The sequence below is a fragment of the Odontesthes bonariensis genome, chromosome 1 (assembly GCF_027942865.1).
Source record: "Odontesthes bonariensis isolate fOdoBon6 chromosome 1, fOdoBon6.hap1, whole genome shotgun sequence".
In the NCBI taxonomy this organism is placed as follows: domain Eukaryota; kingdom Metazoa; phylum Chordata; class Actinopteri; order Atheriniformes; family Atherinopsidae; genus Odontesthes; species Odontesthes bonariensis.
In genome coordinates, this window is record NC_134506.1 from 3,087,895 (window position 1) to 3,113,822 (window position 25,928).

Here is a 25,928-nt window from a genome sequence, read left to right on the forward strand (position 1 = left end):
TATAAAAAAAATGAAATTCCTACAAGCTGGTGTGCCAAACAGGCTGCCTGGTGGTTAGCACCATTGGCTCACAGCAAGAGGGTTCCTGGTTCAAATTCCGGCTGGGGCCTTTCAGCGTGGAGCTAATTGGTGCCGCTAAATTTATCCAAGGTATTAGTGTGCATGGTTGTTTGTCTCTGTGTGGCCCTGTGGTGGACTGGCGACCTGTCCATGGTGCACCCTGACGGTTGGGATAAGCTTCAGCCCCCCTAAGTTGTATTAAGGGGGTACAGAAAATGGATGGATGCTTTCAGTCAATTCAATTCAATTCAGTTTTATTTATATAGCGCCAAATACAACAAATGTCATCTCAAGGCACTTAGATAATAAAGTCCAATTCAAGCCAATTGGAATTCAATTTATTGTAATCATAATTATTCATAAAACAGAGATTTGAGAGCTATGTGCACAGTCACAAGTCAGGGAGACAACAATGTGATCGAATGATTTAATGATGCACTGTATTAACATCTGGGGCAGATGTAACCAAAGGGGAGAACTATCATTTAAACAATATTCAGCAACGTATGTCAAGCATACTTTAGTGTTAGAATTCTGATCAAAAACAAGACAACGATCAGAAGGTGTTAAAGGTCAGTGACATTCTGGCTTTGCTGGACAACCTCTTTAGTGGTTGCTGTCATGCAGTGGAACTTTACTGTCCATCAAAGCTGAACTAAAAGGAGCTTCATACTCTGCAGCAGGCAAAAGTCACTCTTCACTCTGTCATCGTCACCCCATCATGAGTCTCTTGCTCAGCATCGGGCACTTCTTTCTCCTCTGTCTCCTCCTGTTCCTCCTCCTGTTTGTCTTCCTCTACACGATCTGAGTACAGACAGGAGGTGTTGCCATCTTTCCATGTGACCACAATGTCTCCTGCTTTGAGCTCGCTCGTGTCCATGGAGGACATGTGTCCCTGTAGCACCCCGCCGTGCTGTGGAGATGCGCCGTTGTCTCTGAGCGGAGAATTGATTTGCAGCGCCTCATTTTCGTTTTTGTTAATGAAAGATGCTGCAGCTTTGTACTTTGCTATTTTCTTCCTGCTCCTGTTGAGTTAAGACAGAAAACCTTTAAAATGACATAAGACACACCCCAAAGATATGGTTATTGCTTAACTTCATACTTGTTGGCCATTGCTCCCATTCCTAGCAGCAGAAAACCAATAAGCAGACAGATAAAAGCCAGTCCCAGCAGCACAAACCTCCACGTGGTTGCTGCAAAAGAGAGAAGACAGAACCTCGGTAAGTATACAGCTCACATACTAATCAACATACTGTAATATAATGTAGTGCTTTTCAACTGAATTATCAACCACCGATCAAAAGGCTCCAAGGAGCTGGGAAAGAATGAGCTGTAAAAGATAAGTCAGGTGAGAAAATGTTGCCAGTTTAGATCTTCAGGAACTATAAGTATGTGTAAAGTGTATGTTTTCTGACCGTTCCATATGTAGCCGGGTGGAACACGAAAATAACTCAATAATGCCACCAGATAGCACCTCAAGAAGAGAAGATACACCGAGAAATGTAGCTAAAATGTTCAACACATGTTATGATTTGAACAAAAATGACACAGACCTGGTCAGACAAGGTATAACAAATCAGTTTTATCAGGTTGATTTGATTCTGTTGATTTTTAAGAAGCCAACACAGGTGAGCATACCGACAGTTGCTGCCAAGCTAATGGTCTGAGATTAAGGCTTTACACTAAATTAAGCTATGTTTATGGCATTAGTTGAAAATGCAGTATTGGGTAAATGAAGGATATACAAAGTTCAATGTTAAACTAGAGATTGAGCTTCACATCTACGCTCTTAGGCACGCAAAGGTACTTTGGGAAAGACAGTGGTTTTGGGTAAATGTATTCACCAGAAACATTTACAGAAACCAAAAACTGTTTCATAATCCTGAAGTCTTTACAATCTGATTCTGGACTGAAGATTCTGATATATTGGTGAAAGAAATATATTGTCCATAATCACACAGATCTGGCTTGGCCCACATATATTTAGATAAACAACAGTAGGTTTACACATTCACACTTTGCAATATTTTCATACTCATTTCCCCCCCAAAAACTCGGACATAATGATGTGCAAATGTAAGACTCATGAATGGAGGTTAGTTCCTAAAAATGTCTATTTCTTCCAACCGTCTTCAGAGGGCAGAGATGAGGCCATTTGGTCCACCACGATGAAGTACAGACTACTCAGATAGTCGCAGGTGTGGTCAGACGACAGGTTCTAAGAGAGCTGTCAGTAAGAACTGAACATCAACACTGCACAAGTGATTTCTGAAATGCATTACGTATTTAATAAGAAGCTGCAGCAGCAGAACTTACGGTCCTCTGTGCGGTAGTACCAACGAAGATACTCTCTCTGTTCTTCCGTCATGGCTGCCAGCCCCTCAGCTGGCTCATCTTCATACTCAGCTTGGTCCGAGTCACCAGATGCCCTCCTGAGTCCTGAGGAGGAAGACAAAGCAGCTCTGTTTGTTTCAGACCATGGGATACCAAAACACAACGCATCCATCACCAGTATTAAGCTGTTGTAGAGAAGGCCTTTATACTGCCTTAGTATTTTTGAAACATTGTTTCAATATCATACTTAAAGGATAACTGCGGTATTTTCAACATTAAGCCTCTTTTCTGAGTCGTCTGCAATGTTTTAGAACCCCCCTCACCGCTTTTTTGATGTTTACTGCTGTCTCCGGTATTTGCCTAATTTTGATTCTTCTCAACCTGCTTCAGAACGGCAAGTCATGCGCATGTCCAGAAAGGTCCGTAAAAGCACCATAAACGTCCGTTTTCAAAATCATCAACTCACCGGAGTGGTTACTGGTATGCACTGGTAATCCATATCAAATTTCGTTGCGAAAAGTTGCTTCTGTCGTGTTTTATTTGACATTTTGTAAATCCCATTGAGTTCTATTGAAGACTGGATGTTCGTTGATATTACTCCGTCACCGAAATGAAAAGTCAGATTCAACTGCTGAGCGGAAGTTTATCCACGGCTGTGAGGTGGCTAAGAAAATAGTGCGAGCATGAACAAGCTGCCAAATAAAACACGACAGAAGCAACTTTTCGCAACGAAATTTGATATGGATTACCAGTGCACACCAGTAACCACTCCGGTGAGTTGATGATTTTGAAAACGGACGTTTATGGTGCTTTTATGGACCTTTATGGACATGCACATGCCTTGCCATTCTGAAGCAGGTTGAGATGAATCAAAATTAGGCAAATACCAGAGACAGCAGTAAACATCAAAAAAGCGGTGAGGGGGGTTCTAAAACATTGCAGACGACTCAGAAAAGAGGCTTAATGTTGAAAATACTGCAGTTATCCTTTAAGTTAGGATGTAAGAAACTTTTCAAGTTTATGTCTCGTCCTCAGTGAACATTTTTGTCACTTAAATTTGTCATCAAGGCTGTAAAAAGCATTCATTTGCATTGTTGCCTATATGGTAAAAGGAAAACTATGCAAGATTTCATAAAACTTGACATATCAACAAACAGAAGTCTTATAAAGAAAATATAATCCAACAAACGTGCATCTGCTCAGCAACAATCCGAAAGATGCTGCCGTGCTCTGCAGAGCTGAGCTGAGCGGAGGAGCAGTCAGATGATCATTCTCTGTGGTCCATTCATTAAATCAAAAGATAACCAGTGGTGCATCTTTAACTGTTTCAATATCAGAGTTCAAGCTTCCCTTTAAGATGCTGTACATTCATCTTGTTTCAGTGTTTAAAAAGGCAAGAGAAGATAAGATGGCAAAGTGAAAGAGTTCTATTCTTGTCTTAATCAGTAATATTTATAATTTCCCATCGTCTCTCCCCCCCATGCACACAACATCAGTTTGAATGCAGTAAAAGCATTTGTTTTTTTAAGGCAAGGCAATTTTATTTATAGAGCACAATTCGTACAAGGCAATTCAAAAATTCAAATATAACAAAAATATTTACTGAACTAATTCAATTTCAAGAATTCCTTTTTTTGTAGGATACTGAGACTTACTGAGTCTTTCCTGGCAGACGTCGCCCTCATCCAGAGATCTCCACTTTGAGTGCTTGCTGTGCTTTGTGAGAATCAAACGCTGGTGACTGACGGAGAGCAACAACGATGCGTTCCTGCTGATGAGCCTGTCGCTGTCACAATCCCACATTAACCCTGCAGCGTCCACATCTGGCCCGTGGCAGGACCGGGTCTGGACTGGCTCGCTTTGAGAAGACAAACATCTGGATGATGCAACACACATCAGCATGCCCTGGTTGATCCAGAGCCACTGCTGAGAGACTGAGTCCAGGTTGCACTTCTTCAGGAGGACTTCACCTGTGTCAGCTGAGTCCTCCAGACAGAGGCTGCACTGGCTGTTGTGGATCATGAACGTCCTTCCCCCTGCAGATGTGGTGACAGCATTACATCAATGGATGTGAATTGATTAAATTAATTACGAATGAGTTTTAATGAAATATTAATTTACCTGCAAAGAGGAGAAACAATAAGATCCAGGCATTAAGCATATCTGTGGAGGATAGAGCATTCTTATCAGATCTCACAGCAGGAAATGCAAATTATACTCATCACAACAATTAAACACGCTTACAAAACATGCTTATGGAATGAACTGACAGGGAAGAGTCACATTATCATTTGTTAAACGTGTAATAGCTCATAGGACAAAACACGAACTACTGATCAAATGTAAGATCGATTAACAACAAGTTGGATGAGATAACACTTCGTATTAAATACGAGGAGGACTTTCGATGTAGCAACCTCATTTGTTTTACGGAAACATGGCTGAAGCCGGACTGTCATTTTAGCATTGACGGCTACACTATAATAAGATCCGACAGAGATAAGGCCATGTCTCAAAAATCTATTGGAGGTGGACTTTGTATACTTGTGGATAATAAGTGGGCGACGCAGTTCACTATTTTAGAAAAGATTTGCACAAGAGACTATGAGATCTTAATGGTATCATTTAGACCTTTTTACCTGCCCAGAGAATTTGGGCAGCTGACTGTCATCCTGGTTTATGTGCCTGGCCCCAATAACAAAGAAGCAGCAGAGCGCATATTGAACTGCTACAACTGCGCGCTCTCTCGCTCAGCTGACCAGCCTGTTTTTATTTTGGGAGATTTTAACACGTTGTCCCTCTCAACATATCTCCCAACGCTACAACAATATATAGACTGTCCAACTCGCACATCTAATATCCTGGATCACTGTTATGGCAACATAGAACACGCTTACAAGACGAGGTGCCGCCCACCCATCGGGAAATCAGACCACAACGTTATTCACTTGCTGCCAAAATACAGACAGTCAGTGAAGCGCGAAATGCCTACCATAAAATTTGTCAAAGTTTGGAATGGGGAGACAGAGGATAAATTAAAATGCTGTTTTGAAACAACATGCTGGGACACTTTCTTCGACTCATGTGAAAACCCTCATGAGTAAACAGATTGCATCACATCGTACATACAGTTCTGTGAGGAAACTGCAACAGAGACTAAAAGAATCGTTACATTCCCCAATAATAAGCCCTGGCTGTCAAAAGACTTAAAAACGTGCCTTATGAGAAAAAGACAGCTTTCATAAGGGGGGATGTAGAAAAAGTGAGAGAAATAAGGAGGGAGTTCAGAGGAAAGCTGCAAAAAGCAAAGACTGATTTTAAAAATAAAGTTGAGGAGCAATTTTGCACAAATAACCCTAAGCAAGCATGGGAAGGGCTTAACAGAATGATGGGTAGAGAACGCAAGGAACCAGTGGACACTTTTATGGACCTCCCCTTTTTAAACAATCTCATTAGCTTTTATGGAAGGTTTGATTCTCCTGGCAACAAAGCCAAATGCAATGCTGTTTTAACCAACACTCCTCAAACCACCACAATCCACCTGTCAGTGGAGGAAGTCAGACATTGCCTCTCAAAAACAAATCCACATAAAGCGCCTGGACCTGATGGCCTCCATGGAAGGGCACTGAAGGCATGCGCGAATGAACTAGCACCAGTTTTTACTTAATTATTTCAACTTTTACTGTCCACCTGTACTGTTCCGAATATGTGGAAGTCGTCAGTCATCAAACCACTCCCAAAGAAGCCGGGGTCAAAAGAACTTAATGACTTTCGCCCGGTTGCCTTGACCCCCATTCTGGCAAAATGCATGGAGAGGGTTGTAATCAAACACCTTACTGCATCCTTGAACCAACACCTGGATCCCATGCAGTTTGCATATAAGCCTCATAGAGGGACTGAAGATGCCACCCTCATTCTGACTAATATGCACGGATTTTATTTATTGATTTTACTGCGGCTTTTAACACAATGCAAATCCACATATTACTCCAAAGGCTCCTAGACCTAGGGGCTGATGGAGGATTGGTGCACTGGATCAAGGACTTTTTAACTGACCGCCCACAGCGACTATGCACCAGAGACTTAGTCTCAGATGAACTGGTCCTCAACACGGGGGCACCACAAGGATGCTGTCTGTCCCCTGTGTTGTTCTCTGTGTATACAAATGAAATGTCACTGCACCACAATGATTTTAATTTAGTGAAATATGCTGACGATATGGCTCTAGTGGGACTCTTTTATCAGGATGACAGCATATCTGACTACGTGGATCATGTTTTTAAACTAGAGCAGTGGTGTAAGACTAGCTCACTTTTACTTAATGTATCTAAAACCAAGGCGCTAATTCTTAACTATACTGGTGTTCCTTCACCACTTTTAATGTCTAACCAAAATGTTGAAATTGTCAACTGTTTTAAGTATTTAGGCACATATATTGATTGCAAGCTTAACTTCACAGATAATGTTGATGCCATATGTAAAAAGGCCAATCAAAGGTTGTTTTTAATCAGGAAACTGAAAGGCTTTGGAGTAAGCTGCAACATCTTGGAGAGGACTTATGTAAGCCTAATAGAGAGTGTCCTTATGTATAACATATCTGTTTGGTATGGCCACCTCACCCTACTGAACAAGAACAGGCTGTCCAGAGTGGTGAAAATGGCAGGAAAGATTATAGGACAACCCCAAAAACCACTGGACAATCTATACAGGACTGCAGTTGACAGGAAAACTATGAACATTTTAGATGATTCTACCCATCCTCTTCACTCTGAATTTGAACTGCTGCCCTCAGGGAGGCGCTACAGATCACTCATTGCGAGGAAAAACATCAACAAACACTCTTTTATACCAAATGCAATTTCCATGGTCAACAAGCAATGGAAAAGCTAAAGGTGTATAGGTCTGGAACTACTGCCTGACTTGTATATGATGTGTATGCTGGGAGGGATGGTTGGAGGGGGGTGTGGATGCAACGATCTGTATATGTGTTTTTGTCTATTTGTGTTTTTATTCAGTGAGACCAAAGGCAATTTTCATGCTGACATGACAATAAAGTCTATTCTATTCTATTCTATAGAAAAAGGCAGGAAAACCGAAGCTCGTTTCCAAGCCTTGTTCACATCGTTGTAATACCAATTCAGGGATTAACAGTGAAGTTTGAGAGTTCCCAGTAAAAAAAAAAACACTGGAACAACTGGAACACCTATTTAAGTCAGATATCTGACTCAGAAAGTTCGAGGCACTTTTTTAGAACAAACCTTAAAATCCAACATGGCTGCCCTGGTGACGGCGGCTTCAGTAACAAAATGTTTTTTAGACTTTTCCTACTCCCCTCAGTTAGTGTTTCATTGAATCAGTCCCACACACAGCACTCTTCCACCTCCATCTGGGAAACGCCTCGACAGTCATATCAGTTTGCACAGCTTGCCTGGTCAGTGAGCAAATCTGTCTTCACTTCAAGTGAAAAGGTTAACGCGTATCTTCATGGCATGATAATAATTCAGATTTTCATCACTCCAGCAAAGAACATACAGCAGAGTTGGTTATCCAGGTTTCTCTCTAATTTAAAAAGAAAGACATTTACTGCCATGATAAAACGTTAAAGGGGAACTGCGGTATTTTCAACATTAAGCCTCTTTTCTGAGTCGTCTGCAATGTTTTAGAACCCCCCTCACCGCTTTTTTGATGTTTACTGCTGTCTCTGGTATTTGCCTAATTTTGATTCATCTCAACCTGCTTCAGAACGGCAAGTCATGCGCATGTCCATAAAGGTCCGTAAAAGCACAATAAACGTCCGTTTTCAAAATCATCAACTCACCGGAGTGGTTACTGGTGTGCACTGGTAATCCATATCAAATTTCGTTGCGAAAAGTTGCTTCTGTCGTGTTTTATTTGACATTTTGTACTGGATCTTCGTTGATATTACTCCGCCACCGCTAAGAAAATAGTGCGAGCACGAACGAGCTGCCAAATAAAACACGACAGAAGCAACTTTTCGCAACGAAATGTGATATGGATTACCAGTGCACACCAGTAACCACTCCGCTGAGTTGATGATTTTGAAAACGGACGTTTATGGTGCTTTTACGGACCTTTCTGGACATGCGCATGACTTGCCATTCTGAAGCAGGTTGAGATGAATCAAAATTAGGCAAATACCGGAGACAGCAGTAAACATCAAAAAAGCGGTGAGGGGGGGTTCTAAAACATTGCAGACGACTCAGAAAAGAGGCTTAATGTTGAAAATACCGCAGTTCCCCTTTAAATCAGACTCTCCACTTGGTAAGCCAGTAAGGAGGTTTTTATGTGTAATGATTCTGGGAATGTTTTTATGACCAAGTAGTTTTTAATACTGAAGCCCAACTATCTCACCCGGTACTCACCGACTGAAAGCTAAAATAAAGTTTAAAAATGAAGCATGTTTGGAAAGAACTGGGTTCTTTTCCTTTTGTGACAGTTTTACAAAATGCCTGGAGACTGTATTCCCCTATAAATAATATTTATATCAATGTGCAAGACAAAGAAGGCAAGGTTAGTGTCAAGCTTAAAAAGGACTGATGAAATGAAGTATTGGACTCTTAAAATATAAGTGGCATTTTGAAAGTCTTTGTGAGACCTGACATTGGTTTGTTCCTTGCTTTTCTTTTATTAAAACACACGCAAATCATGTCCGTCTCCTGGTTTTTTGGTATAATTCTCTCTCCTGTTACTTTCCTTAAACACATTCTTCTGCTACCACCATAATAACAAAAATATAACAATAAAATGTTGATTCATCAGTGATCTGAGCCTTTTTCTATCTTCTGAAGTTAATCTCTGGTGTGTCTCATCAAACAGTCAGAGACAACCAGCCCTTTACTGATGGATACTTGTGCTCCTCATTGAGTAAATTCAGTCTCTGCAGTGAAGTTACTTTTCTCAGACTCTCAGAGTGAAGAAAGCTTGATGGATTTATCCTCTCTGTGATGGTGCTCCTTGGTCTAAATTGTAAACAGTGACTTTAACCTGACAAGCTGCCATTGAGTAATCAAATCAAGCTAAGAGTCATGACTCAAATGCTGTGTCAATGGAAGGAAGCAAAAAGAAGCCGAATATTAAAGATCCTACTTACGCATTTTCAGGAAACGAGATATTTTCTATGAGGAGTTAAAGTGGTCGAGGGTACCACCCACTTCAGTTTGATCAGGAAATATGAAATAAAGAATCTCAGACTTTTATTCTTCTTATCACAGCCATATTTGCAGTGTCTATGATCCACAGATGTGCGTGCTGATTTCTGCTCAGGAAAATCTTTGTCCTGAGCTGATGCAAGGCCATTGTACAGCAGGGCACACATCCAATGCACATGTACCAAGCTGGATCCCTCCCTCAGTTGCATCCGTGTGCATAACTTCCTCTGTTACATGAACTCTTATTCACATGTGATTTCAGGAAGAAATCAATGAAAAAGTATTGGCATGAAAATCAGTGTGTATCCCTTCTCTGAACCTGCAAAAATCAGTCAAATCATATTGACCACACATAACTCCATACTTAGAATACTACACATATTTGTTTAATACTTGTTACATAATGCCCCAAGATACCATCCCCTACCATGCAAGAGCAAAGCCAAACATCCTGTGAGCGTAAAACAGATAATAAATATGATAATAATCATCAGCTGACAGTGAAAGAGCAGCAGTTTAACAAGCTGTGACTAAAACAACAAATCTGGAACCGCACAGATGAACACAAATAACAAGCCATAATATCTCCAACAGTAAATATTTTTCATCTTATCAGCGCTGCGCTGCATTACAATTTTGTCAGTGTACTCACTTCTGTTCTGTCTGGTGATGAGAGGGAGGGATCGTCTAACTGCTCTGTGGACAGAGTTTTTCAAAAACAGAACTTTCCAAAGTTCACAGGGAGGAGTCTGCACATCGTTCCCTTACTCCTCTCTCTTCTTCTGAACAATAAATATATAAAAACTCATAAACACAGAGTCTGTGTGATGTTTTGTGCTTATCAATGAACAAAACTGTTATTGATGCACAAAGCTGATGTTAATCTTTAGTGATCTCTGGAGTTTTGAATTGCTGTGTGGTATGCTTGTTGTACAATAGAAGATTCTGTTTTACATTCTAATTTTCTCCATCCAACTTTTTATTCTTGTCTTTCTATGCTTCTCATGTTTTAATCTATATTTCCATTTTTTGGACAAGCTGTACATTTAAGTGTGACTCCTGTGGATCACTGCTCTCTGTGACTTGATCGTGCGTTTACAACATCCACACATCGTATTAAACGTAAACTCATTCTCATTAAATTTACTGCCTTTGAAACAAAGTTCAGGCAGATACGTTCCAGGTCTTTGACCTTGTTATGTGGTTACTGTTTAGACAGTCCCATAGTCACCTTGGTTTCTCTGTTTGTAAAAGTACGTGACTCATCGGTCAAACGCCTGCATGAAGGCAAGAAAGCTCCAACATGTGGTTGTTAAAGGATTTTATTTTTATGACAGAGGTGTGGACATTATCACTGTGCCAGTGCAGGAAAGACGAACACAGCTTTATATGCATCTGAAACGGTTGGAAATAAAAGAAAGACTGAATGTTACACTGAGCACTTTTAAATGTAAAACTCAACCCAAACGCAGTATTTTCCCCTTAAAACTGCACAGTACACACAGTGATCAGTGTTGTCCCGCCCTCCTTTGGCCTGTTTTAGTTACTGCACTGAGAAAGTTTGAGCGATTTTATCTTTCTGAGGGTAATCCTGGAGGCTTAACATGCAGACTTCTGACCTGCTCAGCATGTCATTCACTTGGTGGAACATGTGAAACATTAAACTGGGTACATGAAGTGTAAAAGCACAGATCACCTTATTTATGTTGAAAGTGTTTCATTTCAACAAGTCACTTGAATTTAAGGTCATGATGTTTTTGTGGGGTTGAGAAAGGTCCAAAGTGTGCAAAGACATGTTGGATTTAAGGAGGAATAAAGGTTAACGCAGTTTCCTGGAACATTTGTGAGAAACAAAGCACAGGGCTAAACGTCCTTCTCAGAACCTCTGATCTTGTTATCAACCCTTCACTTTTATGTATAAGATAATTTTAACTGGTTTTAAGTAACTGGTCCTTTAAGTCATTCATGTGGGACAGCTGATCATCAATATAAAGTTGCAGGTTTTCAAGGAATATTAGCATTTCATTTTTTGTACTTATAAGGAAACCGTTGTGGGAAAACTGATGAAGTTTGAGCAACAGGCGACATCTTGCTGATTTCTGATGGCAAACAGTCAACAGGAAGGAGAAGTCCAGGTGGAGGATCGTTGGTTCTCCTTCTGTAGAGAGGAAGGAGTTAGTCCTCCTCATGGTGAGCAGGAGACTTCAACTGAAACTGTGGCTGCCATGTTTGCTAAAACCCACAATGCACCCAGTGTCACTGTCTGACTCTGATAACACGGTGTCCTCACAATGACTGTTTCAGTCTGGTTTAATGGCACTTTGTGTCATGAGATGAAATATAGTTTTCATGAGGAAAGATTAAAATTGTGCATATTTGTCTCAAATCATATATTTCAGGTGGAGTTATCCGTCATGCCTTAAAATGTAAATTTCTAACATGTAGTAGTTCACTAGTAAGGACCAGGCCTAAACAGTGTAAGATTGCTGGTTTAACAGGGATTGAACATATTACGCAATACAAGGGAGAATTCAAAACCAGAGGTTTGTGTGATTGGTGGCTTGGAAAAGGAAGTCAGAGCTGTATCTCTGGAGGTTACTGACCTGAGCAGATTACAGACTCCACAGATGGTGGCTGAAAAACAAGGAAGTAAAGGGAGGAATGGATATGAGTAGAGTAGGGATGAGATGAAGGATGTAATGAGGTGTATGAATAAGAGAGGGAAAGAGGGAGGATGAATGGATAAGGTAGCATGAGAGAGAGGGAATAGAAATAAATGGATGTGGAAGTGGGAGACAGCGAGGGCGGAGACAAACAGAGAACAAGATGCTATAACTTTGCCGGATGAAGAGAAGTGTGGTCGAGATGAAACTATGCTCCCGAACCTAAGTTTTTTTTTTTTTAACAAGTATCTTTATTGATCAAACCAGAAAACAGACTATAATGGGATAAACAAAGGTAACAGGTTTGAATTTTTTTTTTCCAAACACTACACACAAGTACACACCCATTCCGCCCCTTCCCTTACCTCTCAATCGCTCTTTATACACAGAAACCAAACATGTATCTTTTATCCATCTAACTTACCCACCCATCTCCCTCCCTCCTCCCTCACAGCCCGTCCCAGTGTCCTACACATTAACATGCAAAAAAATTGTAATTAAAGAATAATTAAGTACACAAATAAACTACAGTATATGAAAAATAAATAAATCAAAAACAAAAACATAAACAACAACAACAAAAAAAAAGGGGGGGGTCAACCAATAGCTGAGGATAAATGGTCCGTATAAGAGAGGAGGGGGTCCCAGGTTTTGTGAACTTTCTTTAGGGTTCCTCTAACAGAATGTTTTATTTTTTCTAGGTGTAAAAAAGACATCACCTCTTACAGCCAAGAATTTGTGCTAGGCGGCTTTGGGCTCTTCCACTGTAGTAGAATTTGACGCTTGGCTATCAGGGCAGCGAATGCAATAACATCAGCTTGGTAGCTAGTAAATCTACCCACAATAGGAGACACACCAAATATAGCAATCAAGGGGCACGGGGACACAGTGATATTAAGGACTATAGAAAGGGTATCAAAAAAGGATGTCCAGAAAGAGTGTAGTTTGGGGCAGGAGAAAAAAGTGTGCGTATGGTCTGCTGGAGATTGAGACCACCTGATGCAGAATTCATCCGCATCAGGGAATAGTTTTTTCAGCCTGGCCCTTGTATAGTGAATTCTGAAGACCACTTTAAATTGAATGAGACTCATACGTGCACAAATGCAAGTAGTGTTAATTCTAAGTAGAGCTTCTCTCCACCAGATCTCATCCAGTGTGAGACCTAGCTCCTTTTCACAAACATCCTTAAGTCCTACAAGAGGAGAAAGTTTAGAGGAAAGGAGACCATAAATTAAAGAAATACTGTTTTGTGATACTGAGGAGGACATGATATTTTCTAACAAAGTTTTTTCAGGTAATGTGGAAAATGAAGTGAATTGTGTTTTGGTGAAATTGTGCAACTGAAAATATCTGAATAGACTAGTTTTGAAATACCAAATTTCGCAGCAAGGTCGGCAAAGTTTCCAAAGGTCTCATCTATGTAAAGGTCACTAAAAGAGACCAGGCCCATCCTCTTCCAATATGCAAATGTTTTGTCTATGCTTGAGAGTAAGAACAGATGATTGTTGCATATGGGGGAGAGGACAGAGGAGGATTTTAATCCATAGTGATTTCTGAACTGTTTCCAGATTTTCAGTGAGGAGAGAACAATAAGATTATTAGTGTATTGGGAGTGCCGCATAGGGAGGGGTGCAAAAAGCAATGCAAGGAGTGAGGTTGAAGTACAAGAGTTAGCTTCCATTACACACCAGGCAGTATCTGGGCTGTGACACCATTTTTTAAGGATTTGACTGTTAGCAGCCCAATAATACAACAACATGTTGGGTAAGGCAAAACCTCCTGCTAGTTTGGGTCTCTCCAAAATTCTTTTCTGAATCCTAGGAGTCTTGCCAGCCCAAAGGAAGTTTGATATAGTGCTATCTAGCGACTTGAAAAATGATTTGGGGAGAAAAAGAGGGAGGGTCTGAAAAAGAAACAGTATCCGTGGTAGAACATTCATTTTGATGGTTTCAATTCGACCAACAAGTGAGAGGGGTAATGTGCGCCATCTTAGAAAGTCTGATTTTATATTTGTAGTCAGTTTTATGAAATTACTTTTATGTAGGGAATTTAAAGAATGGGATATATTAATGCCTAAATACTTCAAATCGTTGGGGGCAAAGTAAAAGGGCAGAACTCCTGGGGCAATAGATTTGGCAGATTGATTAACAGGGAAACAAAGACTCTTAGCAATATTCAGTTTGTGCCCTGAAAAAGTACCAAATGTCTTCAGGAGATTCACTATTTCACCAGCACAGTTTACAGGGTCTTGCACATACAGCAACAGGTCATCGGCATACAATGACACTCTGTGTTCCATCCCTCCTCTGTGTATACCTAAGAATGCTGGAGAGCCTTTAAGGGCTATAGACAGGGGTTCAATGGCCAGTGCAAATAGCAAAGGGGACAGGGGGCATCCCTGACGTGTGCCACGTGTGAGAGGGAAGGGAGAAGAAATTTCAGAATTTGTTTTGACGCTAGCTACAGGGGCAGAGTATAACAGGCGAATCCAAGAGATGAATTTGGAGCCAAAAGCAAATTTGTGTAGAACTGTAAATAAATATTGCCATTCGACGCGATCAAACGCTTCTCCGCATCCAGAGAAATCCCCATCTCTGGGGTCGGAGAGGCAGAGGGAGATAGAACCACACTCAAAAGTCTACGCACACTGCTAGACAGTTGACGGCCAAGGATAAAACCTGTTTGGTCCTCTGAAATGATACCAGAAAGACAAGTCTCAAGTCTGCGCGCCAGCACTTTTGCCAACAGCTTTACGTCAGTATTAAGTAAGCTTATGGGTCTGTAGCTACCACATAAATTAGGGTCCTTATCCTTCTTTAATATCAGGGAAATCAAAGCTTGATTGAGTGTTGGAGGCAAAACACCCTGTTCTAGAGAATCATTATATACTTCCAAAAGTATAGGAGCAAGCTGTCTAGAGAATTTCTTAAGGAATTCCACTGAATAACCATCTGGGCCTGGTGCTTTGTTACTCTGCATTTGAGACATGCAGGAAGTAATTTCTTCCAGTCTTAAAGGTTAGTCTAAACGTTTTGCCAGTTCTTCACTTATAGTTGGAATGTCTAAGCTATTAAGAAAAGAGTCCATAACTGAGGAGTCAGGAGGGGGCTGAGATTTGTAGAGCGTAGAGTAAAAGGAAGAAAACTCTGAATTTATAGTTGATGGGTCAGTAGTCAGGTTTTGAGATGAGTCAGAGATTTGTGGTATAAAGTGCGAGGCATATTGACGTCTCAGTTGTGAGGCTAAGGGGCGGCCAGCTTTATCCCCATGTTTGTAATAAGTAGCTCTTGTGCGTTTTAGTAGATACTCTGCCTTCCCTGTTGATATTAAATCAAATTCAGTTTCCAGCTGCAGACGCCTGGTCGTCAAATCCGGATTAATCGTTGAGCCCTGTTGTCTGTCTATATCTAATATTGCGTCCATTAGCTCCTGCTGTCTCAGTCTTCTATTTCGAGTTAAATGTGCATTAAAAGATATAATACCCCCACGAATAAACGCTTTTAATGTTTCCCATAGTAACGAAGGGGATACCTGATCAGACCTGTTTGTTTCTAGGAAAAAATGTATGTTTGTGGAAACAAAGTCACAAAAATCTGTATTAGCTAGTAAACCTGCATTAAGCCTCCATCCTCCTTGATGTGTGAACTTGATGAGAAACAATGGTCTAAAATGTGGGGTGCATGGTCAGAAATGACAATGGCTGTGTATTGTGTAGAACCAACAGAAGATAGAAGGGCCTTGTAGATAAAAAAATAATCAATACGGGAGTAGACCTGATGGACAGTGGAGTAATAGGAGAAATCTTTAGCATTAGGGTGAAAGAAACGCCAGGGGTCAACACAGCCAATTTGATCCATAAAAGCTGATAGAGTCTTAGACATTGCAGTAGGTGTGACTGATTTAGATTGAGAGCGATCAAAAGCAGGATTAGTAACACAATTGAAGTCTCCTCCTAAAATTAACTTGTACGTATCCAAATTTGGTAGATGTGAGAAAAAGTAGACATAAAGTCTGGGCTATCCCAGTTGGGGGCATACACATTTGCTAAAACAATGGGTGTTTGAAAAAGCATACCTGAAACCATAACATATCGACCACCTGAGTCACAGTGTACGTGGTCTGGGGTGAACTTGATTCGTTTGTGTATTAAAATTGCCGTGCCTCTGGATTTGCTGTTAAAATTGGAATGAAAGATTTGTCCAACCCAAGGCTTACGCAGTCTCACGTGATCATCCACACGTAGATGTGTCTCCTGTAGAAAGACGACATCTGCGGAAAGGCTCTTTAAGTGTGAGAAAACTTTGGAACGTTTAATTGTCCACCTAAGCCACGTACATTCCAGGTAATTACTTTAATATGATACCTTTTCAATCCGCCCATTGCTAAGTTGCAAGTTGTCATTTATAATTGTAAATTTGACACACTGAGTGGAAACCGCTAAGCACCCTTCCATAAGCAATGGACCATGGTATAGTGGGAATATGGGAAGAAATTGGAGAAAAAAAAAAAAAAATATATATATATATATATATGTCAAAAAAAAAAAAAAAGGGGTAATAGCAAGGAATAACGTAGGACATCATTCCCATTGCCTCCCAACACCCCCCACACACGCACACAAAACCCCAACATAACAACTGAGAACATAGTACAAACATTTGATGCTCGTCTGCAGGAAGCAGCAAGCAGCCATATTCGATGTACATGGAACCGATTTTTCATGTAGTGTTATCTGCTCCTAATGTTGTAATTATATTATACCCTAAGCAGTAAAAGTTGCCCAATAACGAAGTAAGATCAAAACGAAAGCAGTGCAAGCACTCTTGCACGACTCTAAACATAAGCCTCAAGTTGGGCTAGTGCAAACCGTCCAGAAGTAGCCTACAGGCTATGCTACACATGTTTAGCTAACTGTAGCAAGAATAAAAATAAAAATATCCGGATAGGCAGTCGATTGAAGACTTAGGAAGAAAATTAACAAGATTTAGTCAAGGGCGATTCTATTGATGTTATCACCAAAACGAGAGTACATAAATGACCAAAGATCAAAACAGGTTAGCTTGTTAGCACAGTTGGATCAGCCAGCTTAGAGTTAACCATCACCTGAAGTTAGCAGTGTTGCTGTTTGGATGATTCAGCGTTCCTCCACTGTAGACTTCTCCGAGGAGAGGATGCGTTTTTGATAGAATGCTTCGGCGGCTTCAGGCGAGTCGAAGATTTGTTCTCTGTTGTCGTACATGACACGGAGACGGGCTGGATACAGCATGCCGAATTTCACTCCTTGCTTGTAGAGAAGCCCTTTGATCTCGTTGAATGCTGAACGTTTTCTTTGCCACTGCCACACTGAAGTCCTCGAAGATACGAATTCTGTTACTGTTATGGGAAATTTCCTTATGAGATTTCGCCCATTTGAGCACAATCTCTTTCTCGATGTATCTGTGGAATCTTACGATAATGGGTTGTGGTGGGTCTCTTGGCCTTGGCTTGGGCTGAAGACTTCTATGAATGCGATCCAGCTCCGGCGGGTCAGAAAGTAATCCACCAAGCAGGGTAGAAAACATTTTAGCCACAAAATCTCTAGAATCCGTCCCTTCTATGTTTTCTGGTAGTCCAAGCACTCGGAGGTTTTGACGCTTTGATCTCGATTCCAAATCCTCCACCTTAGCCTTGAGCGCAGCATTCTCCTCAGTCACCGAATCAAGGTTGGATTGTAGCTCGCCCACATCGTGTTCTATCTGGGTTATCCGGTCGCTATGGTCAGATAGGCTAGTTTCCATTTCTTTGATGGTGGATGCTTGAGTCGTCAGGGTCGCCTTGATCGACTGGATTGATGAACGTATAGGTCCCAGGGAGTTATTCAATAGAGATGTGAATTCACCAGTCATCGTTTTTCTGAGTTTTTCAAGTTCTTGAACCAACCTTTCAGTGGTTAATGGTGATGCAGGAAAACTGAAAATAAAGTCCGCACACCAATCTCCCGTTTCTCAATTTAATGTGACGTTTCGGGCAGCCTGCCCTTCCTCAGACATTACAAACACATAAAAAACCACTGTTTAAATACCCATGATCCCATAGGTGGTTCAACCCCCACCCAGGTGATCCCCATTGATGTTAATCACCTGGGAAAAGTGACGTGTGCAACATAAAACCACATAGTGAATGTCCAATATTTACAATATATGCAATATGTACAATGAAATATGAAAAATGAAAACTGGTCAGAGAAAAAATGGTCAGAGAAAAAATACAAGGAAGTATGACCATCAGAGAAGAGCTCCAGATCTTGTCTAATCATTAACATTGCCCAAATGATGGGAATAGACAATAGCAAAGTCCCAGTTCTAGGAGACATTGAATAAATATACAGATAAAAATACAGAGCATCCCACATTACAATATGACAAAAAACAAAAAACAAAAAACATTACAAAAAAGGTCTCAAGTCAAATTCTTCGTTCAGTCCCTTTGGGGACAGCGTGTCCAACGTATAGATCCAGTACGCCTCTCTTTTTAGCAAAAGAGTGTTGATATCGCCACCTCGGCTGGGGGGTCTGATACGTTCAATGCCTGTATAGCGCAGGGAAGCTACAGTGTGTGATGCTTGTGTGAAATGTAAAGCAACAGGACTTTTAACGTCATGGTTGCGGATCGTGGACCTATGTTCCGCAATCCGGGTTTTGAGTGGCCTAGTTGTTTTGCCAATATAGGCTAGCCCACAGGGGCATCTCAACATGTAAATGACATTGTTCGTGTTACAGGTGATTGTGCCACGGATCTTATATTCTTTGCCTGTGCGTGGATGGTTGAAAGACTTAGTTTTATGTGTGAAGTTGCATTGAATACAGTTATTGCACTTGTAGTTCCCGCTCGGTGTCTGACGTAGAAAATGCTGTGTGTGTGGTGGGTGGTGGGCTCTCACTAGCATGTTTCTCAGGTTCGGTGGACGTTTAAACACAACTTTAGGAGCTGATGTAAAGACTGAAAGGGCAGAGTCTGACTCTATAATGTGCCAGTGTTTGTTAATGACAGATTGAAACTCCTTAGCTAGTGGTGAGTACTGAACCACACACATCAGATTGGGTTGTTCACGGGCTTGTCTTCTTCTTTGTAAGCAGTCCGTTTGGGACATCCCCTGAAAGCGGTCCCGTGCATGGGATACCCACCCCGATCTGTACTGTCTCTGGCTGAATCTTTGCTCAAGATCTTCAGCTTGCAATTCAAAGTCTTCATCAGTGCTACAGATGCGCCTGATGCAATTGAATTGTGAGATAGGCAGAGATTTTTTCAGTGGCACTGGGTGATAGGAGTGTCCATGTAAAATGGAGTTTCTGTCTGTATTTTTGCGATAGAGCGTGGTGCCCAGTCTGTGGGAGTCTCTGTATATTGTGATGTCTAAAAAGCTCATCTTGTGTGCATCAAAGTCCATTGTGAATTTAAGATGTGGGCAAGCACTGTTGATAAAGGTGTGAAATTCTTTGAGCTGAGTCTCTGAGCCCCTCCACAAGAACCATATATCGTCGATGTACCTTTTCCAGTTCGTTATGTACTGCAGGTAGGGGTTCCGATGATTGTCCCATATGAACTCCCTTTCAAAATGTCCGCAGAACAGGGATGCAAAACTGGGGGCCATTTTTGACCCCATGCTCGTTCCTGACACCTGGAGGTAAAAGTCAGATCCAAAAAGAAAGTAATTAGATGTCAGTACAGTCTCAAGTAGGTCAACAATACATTGAGTACTGGGGGTACAATCAGAACGCTGATTCAGGAAGAACTCAGTTGCTTTCAGACCGCCTTCAAATGGCACATTAGTATACAGTGATTCGACGTCCATTGTCACCAGATAACACTGCTCCTCTTGAATCTCAATTGTCTGAATCATTTTTATGAACTCCATAGAGTCTTTCACATAGGAGGGTAGAGCTGTTACTAGAGGCTGGAGAAAAAAGTCTACAAAAGCAGATATATTCTCTGTCAGGGAGCCAATAGAGGCCACAATTGGCCGGCCAGGTGGAATGTCTGTATATTGTTTATGAATTTTTGGGAGAGTGTAGAGCACTGGTATGATTGGTGAATCTACAGTCATGAAAGCATGTTCTCGTATCGTGATGTCACTGTTGCTCAAAAAGTCGTCCAGTTGTCGTTTGATCTTATCCTTAAAGTCAGAGGTGGGGTTGTGCTTTAGTTTTCTGTAAAAGGTGGTGTTGTTTAATTGTCTTATAATCTCTTCATCGTAGGACGCCCGGTCCATGACAACTATAGCACCCCCTTTGTCTGCACTTTGGATGACGATTGTTTTGTTGTTTTGCAGGGCTTTCAACTCTGTTCTCTGGTCTTGTGTTAAATTGTCCGCGACTTTATATTCTCTTTTTTTAGATAACAGCATAGACACGTCTTTTTCCACTAGTCTGCAGTAGGTGTCTACCGATGCATTGCGTCTCTTAGGTGGAATAAATGTGCTTTTACCTCTGAAAGGTGTAATGGCTCTTGTGGTCGTCGTGTCTTCCTTGTTATTTCTCTGGTCCGAAGGGTCGTCCTCCGTTGCTGCAAGCTGCGAGGGGACGGTAGAAGGACTAATGAATGGGGTGGCATGATTACTGAAAAATTCCTTAAGTCGTAATGAACGAAAAAATTTGTTGAAGTCTACCATGGTCTCAAAGTTGTTACAGTGTGTGGTTGGCACAAAAGACAGTCCTTTACTTAATGCAGTTACACAGTCAGTGGATAAAGTTGTACTTGATAAATTTATCACATTCTGTACCTGTTGGGATTCCACATCTCCAGTGCGTCGCTTCGAGGAGTTTAGCGACCGCCTGCATTTTTTCCTTTGCCTCTTTGACGCATTTGGCGGGGTGGACGTGCCTTGATTGTTTCGGCTAAAAAAGATCCACTTGCTTGTGAGAAGTTGCTCGACTCCGATTCATATTCCGCGTCAGTTGTAAGAGGGTATGGTTGTTGTCGAACATGGCTGTGCTGTTGCAGGTGCCTCGGTCTAGATTTTGGCCATTGTCTTACTTTGAGGTTTCGCCACGGATACACTCTCCCTCGTTCGTAGTCCGATGCATCCCTTTCAAATTTTTTCTTCTTGGAGGCGGTGATTTCTGCAGTTAGTTTTTGCTTCAGTTGTTGACATTCCTCCATGCACTGTTTGAAACTCACCGGGTCGCTCACTTCCTTGTTGAGTTTGGATTTCATTTCCGAGATCTCCTCCCGAACTGTCGCGAGAGTTGTGCTGACTTCTTGAATAGTGAGAGCCATTAAGTCAAAGGAACACTTATTGAGGATAGCTGTCCATTGATCGCAGAAAGTAGTATTTTCTTTCCCCATGATTGGTCCTTTGTTAATTCGTAGCCCCCTCGGGATTCTATTGGCCCTCATGTAGTCACTCAGAGTCACGGCGTGCAGGAACAGGCGCGTTTCTCTCTCTTCTAGCTATTGTAGTTGTTTAGTTGAAACTCTTGCCGTATCCTGCTGGCTCAGGTCGCTGTTGAACAGAGAATCCTGTAGTATGATCCTGTTATAGTCCTCTTCAGTAAACTCAAAGGACGCCGGTGTATCAACATTCATCTTTGAATGTTGATACACCGGCTGATACACCTTTCTTTTTGGATCTGACTTTCTTTTTGGATCTGACTTTTACCTCCAGGTGTCAGGAACGAGCATGGGGTCAAAAATGGCCCCCAGTTTTGCATCCCTGTTCTGCGGACATTTTGAAAGGGAGTTCATATGGGACAATCATCGGAACCCCTACCTGCAGTACATAACGAACTGGAAAAGGTACATCGACGATATATGGTTCTTGTGGAGGGGCTCAGAGACTCAGCTCAAAGAATTTCACACCTTTATCAACAGTGCTTGCCCACATCTTAAATTCACAATGGACTTTGATGCACACAAGATGAGCTTTTTAGACATCACAATATACAGAGACTCCCACAGACTGGGCACCACGCTCTATCGCAAAAATACAGACAGAAACTCCATTTTACATGGACACTCCTATCACCCAGTGCCACTGAAAAAATCTCTGCCTATCTCACAATTCAATCGCATCAGGCGCATCTGTAGCACTGATGAAGACTTTGAATTGCAAGCTGAAGATCTTGAGCAAAGATTCAGCCAGAGACAGTACAGATCGGGGTGGGTATCCCATGCACGGGACCGCTTTCAGGGGATGTCCCAAACGGACTGCTTACAAAGAAGAAGACAAGCCCGTGAACAACCCAATCTGATGTGTGTGGTTCAGTACTCACCACTAGCTAAGGAGTTTCAATCTGTCATTAACAAACACTGGCACATTATAGAGTCAGACTCTGCCCTTTCAGTCTTTACATCAGCTCCTAAAGTTGTGTTTAAACGTCCACCGAACCTGAGAAACATGCTAGTGAGAGCCCACCACCCACCACACACACAGCATTTTCTACGTCAGACACCGAGCGGGAACTACAAGTGCAATAACTGTATTCAATGCAACTTCACACATAAAACTAAGTCTTTCAACCATCCACGCACAGGCAAAGAATATAAGATCCGTGGCACAATCACCTGTAACACGAACAATGTCATTTACATGTTGAGATGCCCCTGTGGGCTAGCCTATATTGGCAAAACAACTAGGCCACTCAAAACCCGGATTGCGGAACATAGGTCCACGATCCGCAACCATGACGTTAAAAGTCCTGTTGCTTGGGGGTCACGTGATGGCGCCGAGCAAGATGGCTGCTTAGGTTGGAGGCTGCGGCACCGTCGGTTAATATTTTGTGTGAACATATATCCATCTGCAATTTTTCACAGTATTTTTTTTCACAAGTTGCCGTTTGTAAGCCTCTCCCACTACCGATATGCCAAATTCCCGGAAAAACGAAAATGCGTCTCAACAACAGCTAAGCACCAGGGCTACCGCTGGCTCAAAAGCTGGTCGGGCCTCTCCTGTGTCTCCAGCTCGGGAGGCCGTGGATGAGTCCATCTCTACCGCCGAAATACACGCGCTACTCCAGAAACTATCAGACGACCAAACAAAAATCTTGAATGATCAAGCCACACACTTTGCTGACATCCGTAAGGATGTATCGGAAACGAGAAGGGCTGTTGAGGCGATGGAGGGCAAGCTAGCCGACATGCTGACCAGGATAAGTAGTGCGGAGACTCGTCTGGATATGCTCGAGGAGGTGGAGAGACAGCGTTGTGACTCGCCCCCGGCTACGGCTTCTGAGGTTGAAAAGCTGAACGCCAAGCTAACGGAGTACGAGGATCGAGAGAGGCGAGTAAATCTACGTATTTATGGTTTCCCGGAACGCGTTGAAGAAAAAGATGCCATATCGTTTTTGAGGGCTACTCTCCCCGAAATCCTTCATGCTGACTTCGAAGGGGGCCTGGACTTGGAGCGTGCTCATCGCTCTCTACTACCAGCTAAGCCCGGAGCTCCGCCGAGGCCCTTCATCGTGCGGTTCCTGAGGTTTCAACAGAAGGAGCGGGTGAGACAACTTGCGAGAGATATGGGAGACGTCCGCTGGCAGAACCAGAGGATAAGCTTCTATCAAGACTTCTCCAAGGCCACGCAGGAGCGCCGACACTCCTTCCTGGAGTGTAAACGTCTGCTTCACTCAGCCAAAATACCGTTTGGCATCGGCTATCCTGCTGTGCTGTCATTCACAACGCCGAACGGGACAAAGCATCGTTTCGATGATCCTAAGAAGGCTTTGCAATGCATCAAAAACCTTTAACTGATCCAGGCCTTGCACTTTAATGGACACCCCCCCATTTTTTGCACCTTACAGAGTGACTTGGGTAAGACGATGACAGTCATTTATATGAAAGTTTTTGGGTTTATACCACTGGTAGTTGGAGACGTGTCATTACACCACTACCTATAACCTACCTCGTAGCATGGGTCCACTACTTTATCCTTTGTTTTATTGTCTCTGTTGCTGTTGTTATAGCATTGTGCTTTATTATATCATTTATAGATCATGCGCGTATTATTAACGGGTAGGCATTATTATTTATTTATTTACTTATTTTTGTTTTTATTAATCATTATTATTTATTTATTTACTTAGTTATTTATTTATTTATGATTTTTTTTTTTTTTTTTTTTTTTTTTTTTTCCTATGCCCAGGTCTCAAGTCATGTTTGTTTGTTCAATATGTGTGTGTGGGGGGGGGGGGTCATGTCCGGAGTTGCTATGGTCTACTAAATGTGTGCTATTTTGTTATAAGGCAGATGTGTTAAGGCTGGTGAAAATGCTAACACTGCTGTTTCGCCTTTTGATGGCTGATGGTGCCGCTGCCACACCTGGGTAGCCAGAAACTCTTAGTTTCTTGAGTTAGTTTATCCAGTTTTGGATTATCAGGAGGGTTTGATAGTTTTTAGCTTCCTCACCTTCCTCGCTTTCCTTTGCCCTTTTGGGTATTTTCAATGTTTTTTTGTGTCTTTTCTGGTTTTGAGGTGTTTTTCTTTTCTGGATCCAGACTTCTCTCTCTCTGCTGTAGGGGCAACTCCATCTTTTATGTCACTATTTTTCCCTGTATATGACAGCTCTCAATTTCATTTCAGTCAATGCCAGGGGGCTTAACATTCCACATAAAAGAACCACTGTACTTGAATTTCTCCGTAAGAAAAATATTGACTTTGCTATGATTCAGGAATCACATTTGCTGCGCAAAGATGTGGGCCGATTAGCCAATAAGTTTTATCACTCTATTGCAACATCATCTGCTGCTACAAAATGCAAAGGGGTAGCGGTACTGTGTAAACGCAAACTTAAATTTGATTTGATTGACACTTGGGCAGATGATGCGGGTCGGATAGCCATTGCCAAGATTCGCATGGATGGGAAGAATATTGCACTCATTTCTGCTTATGCACCTAATGCATTTGATGTCACTTTTTTTGAACTGTTAACTAAATCTTTGCTTGATCTCACAGGATTTCATTTAGTCCTAGGTGCAGATTTTAACGCGGTGTGGGACAGCAGCATGGACAGAACAGGTGTCTTTGAGACTAGGGACCAACGTCTTTCATCTGAGGATTTGCGCCAGTGGGCAACCGACACAGGCATGGTCGATATTTGGCGTATGTTAAACCCCTCTTTAAAAGATTTTTCTTTTTACTCAGGGAGACATAAATCCTTTTCGAGGTTAGATTTTATCTTTGCCTCAAATGATTTATTTCAAAACATTCAAAATGCACATTATATTCCAGTTACCTGGTCTGATCACAAACCAATATATTGTTCAGTTACGGTTCGTCCGTCTTCCACTAAGGCCCCTAGGTGGCGTTTCAATTCTTCTTTACTACGAGATAAATCCTTTAGAGATCAGTTTGAAACCAATTTTAGCGAATTTTTAGGGTTTAATGTCGGCTCTGTTTCGGATCCAAGGATACTTTGGGAGGCGGTGAAGGGCTTTATTAGGAGCTACACCACTCTATATACTTCAACATGAAACAAGGAACGTGCAGCCAAATTGGAAGCTTTAGAATTAAAATATTCGACCCTTGATGCTGCCTTGCAGCATAATTTTAGCGCTTACACAGCTTTACAGAAGGAACTGACTAAAAAAGAGATCAACGCTCTCCTGAAGCGCCGCTCAGAATTTCTCATGCACAAGACAAGGCAAACTTACTATTTTAACTCTTCGAAACCCAGTCATCTATTAGCAATGAAACTTCGGACGGATGAGCACTTTGCTGATATTTTTTGCAT

General features: G+C 41.7%; 1 protein-coding gene across 1 annotated transcript; it reads right to left on the minus strand.

Annotated features, from left to right (window-relative positions):
* Positions 1-631: 631 nt before the first annotated feature.
* On the minus strand, positions 632-21,418 carry LOC142383029 (uncharacterized). Its single transcript, XM_075469146.1, has 6 exons — positions 21,239-21,418; positions 20,690-20,774; positions 4,050-4,430; positions 2,377-2,499; positions 1,163-1,253; positions 632-1,085 (listed from the first exon to the last, which is right to left on the minus strand). The coding sequence occupies exons 1-6, from the start codon at positions 21,416-21,418 to the stop codon at positions 758-760; spliced, it is 1,188 nt and encodes a 395-aa protein (XP_075325261.1). The 3' UTR covers positions 632-757.
* Between the last annotated feature and the right edge of the window lie 4,510 nt (positions 21,419-25,928).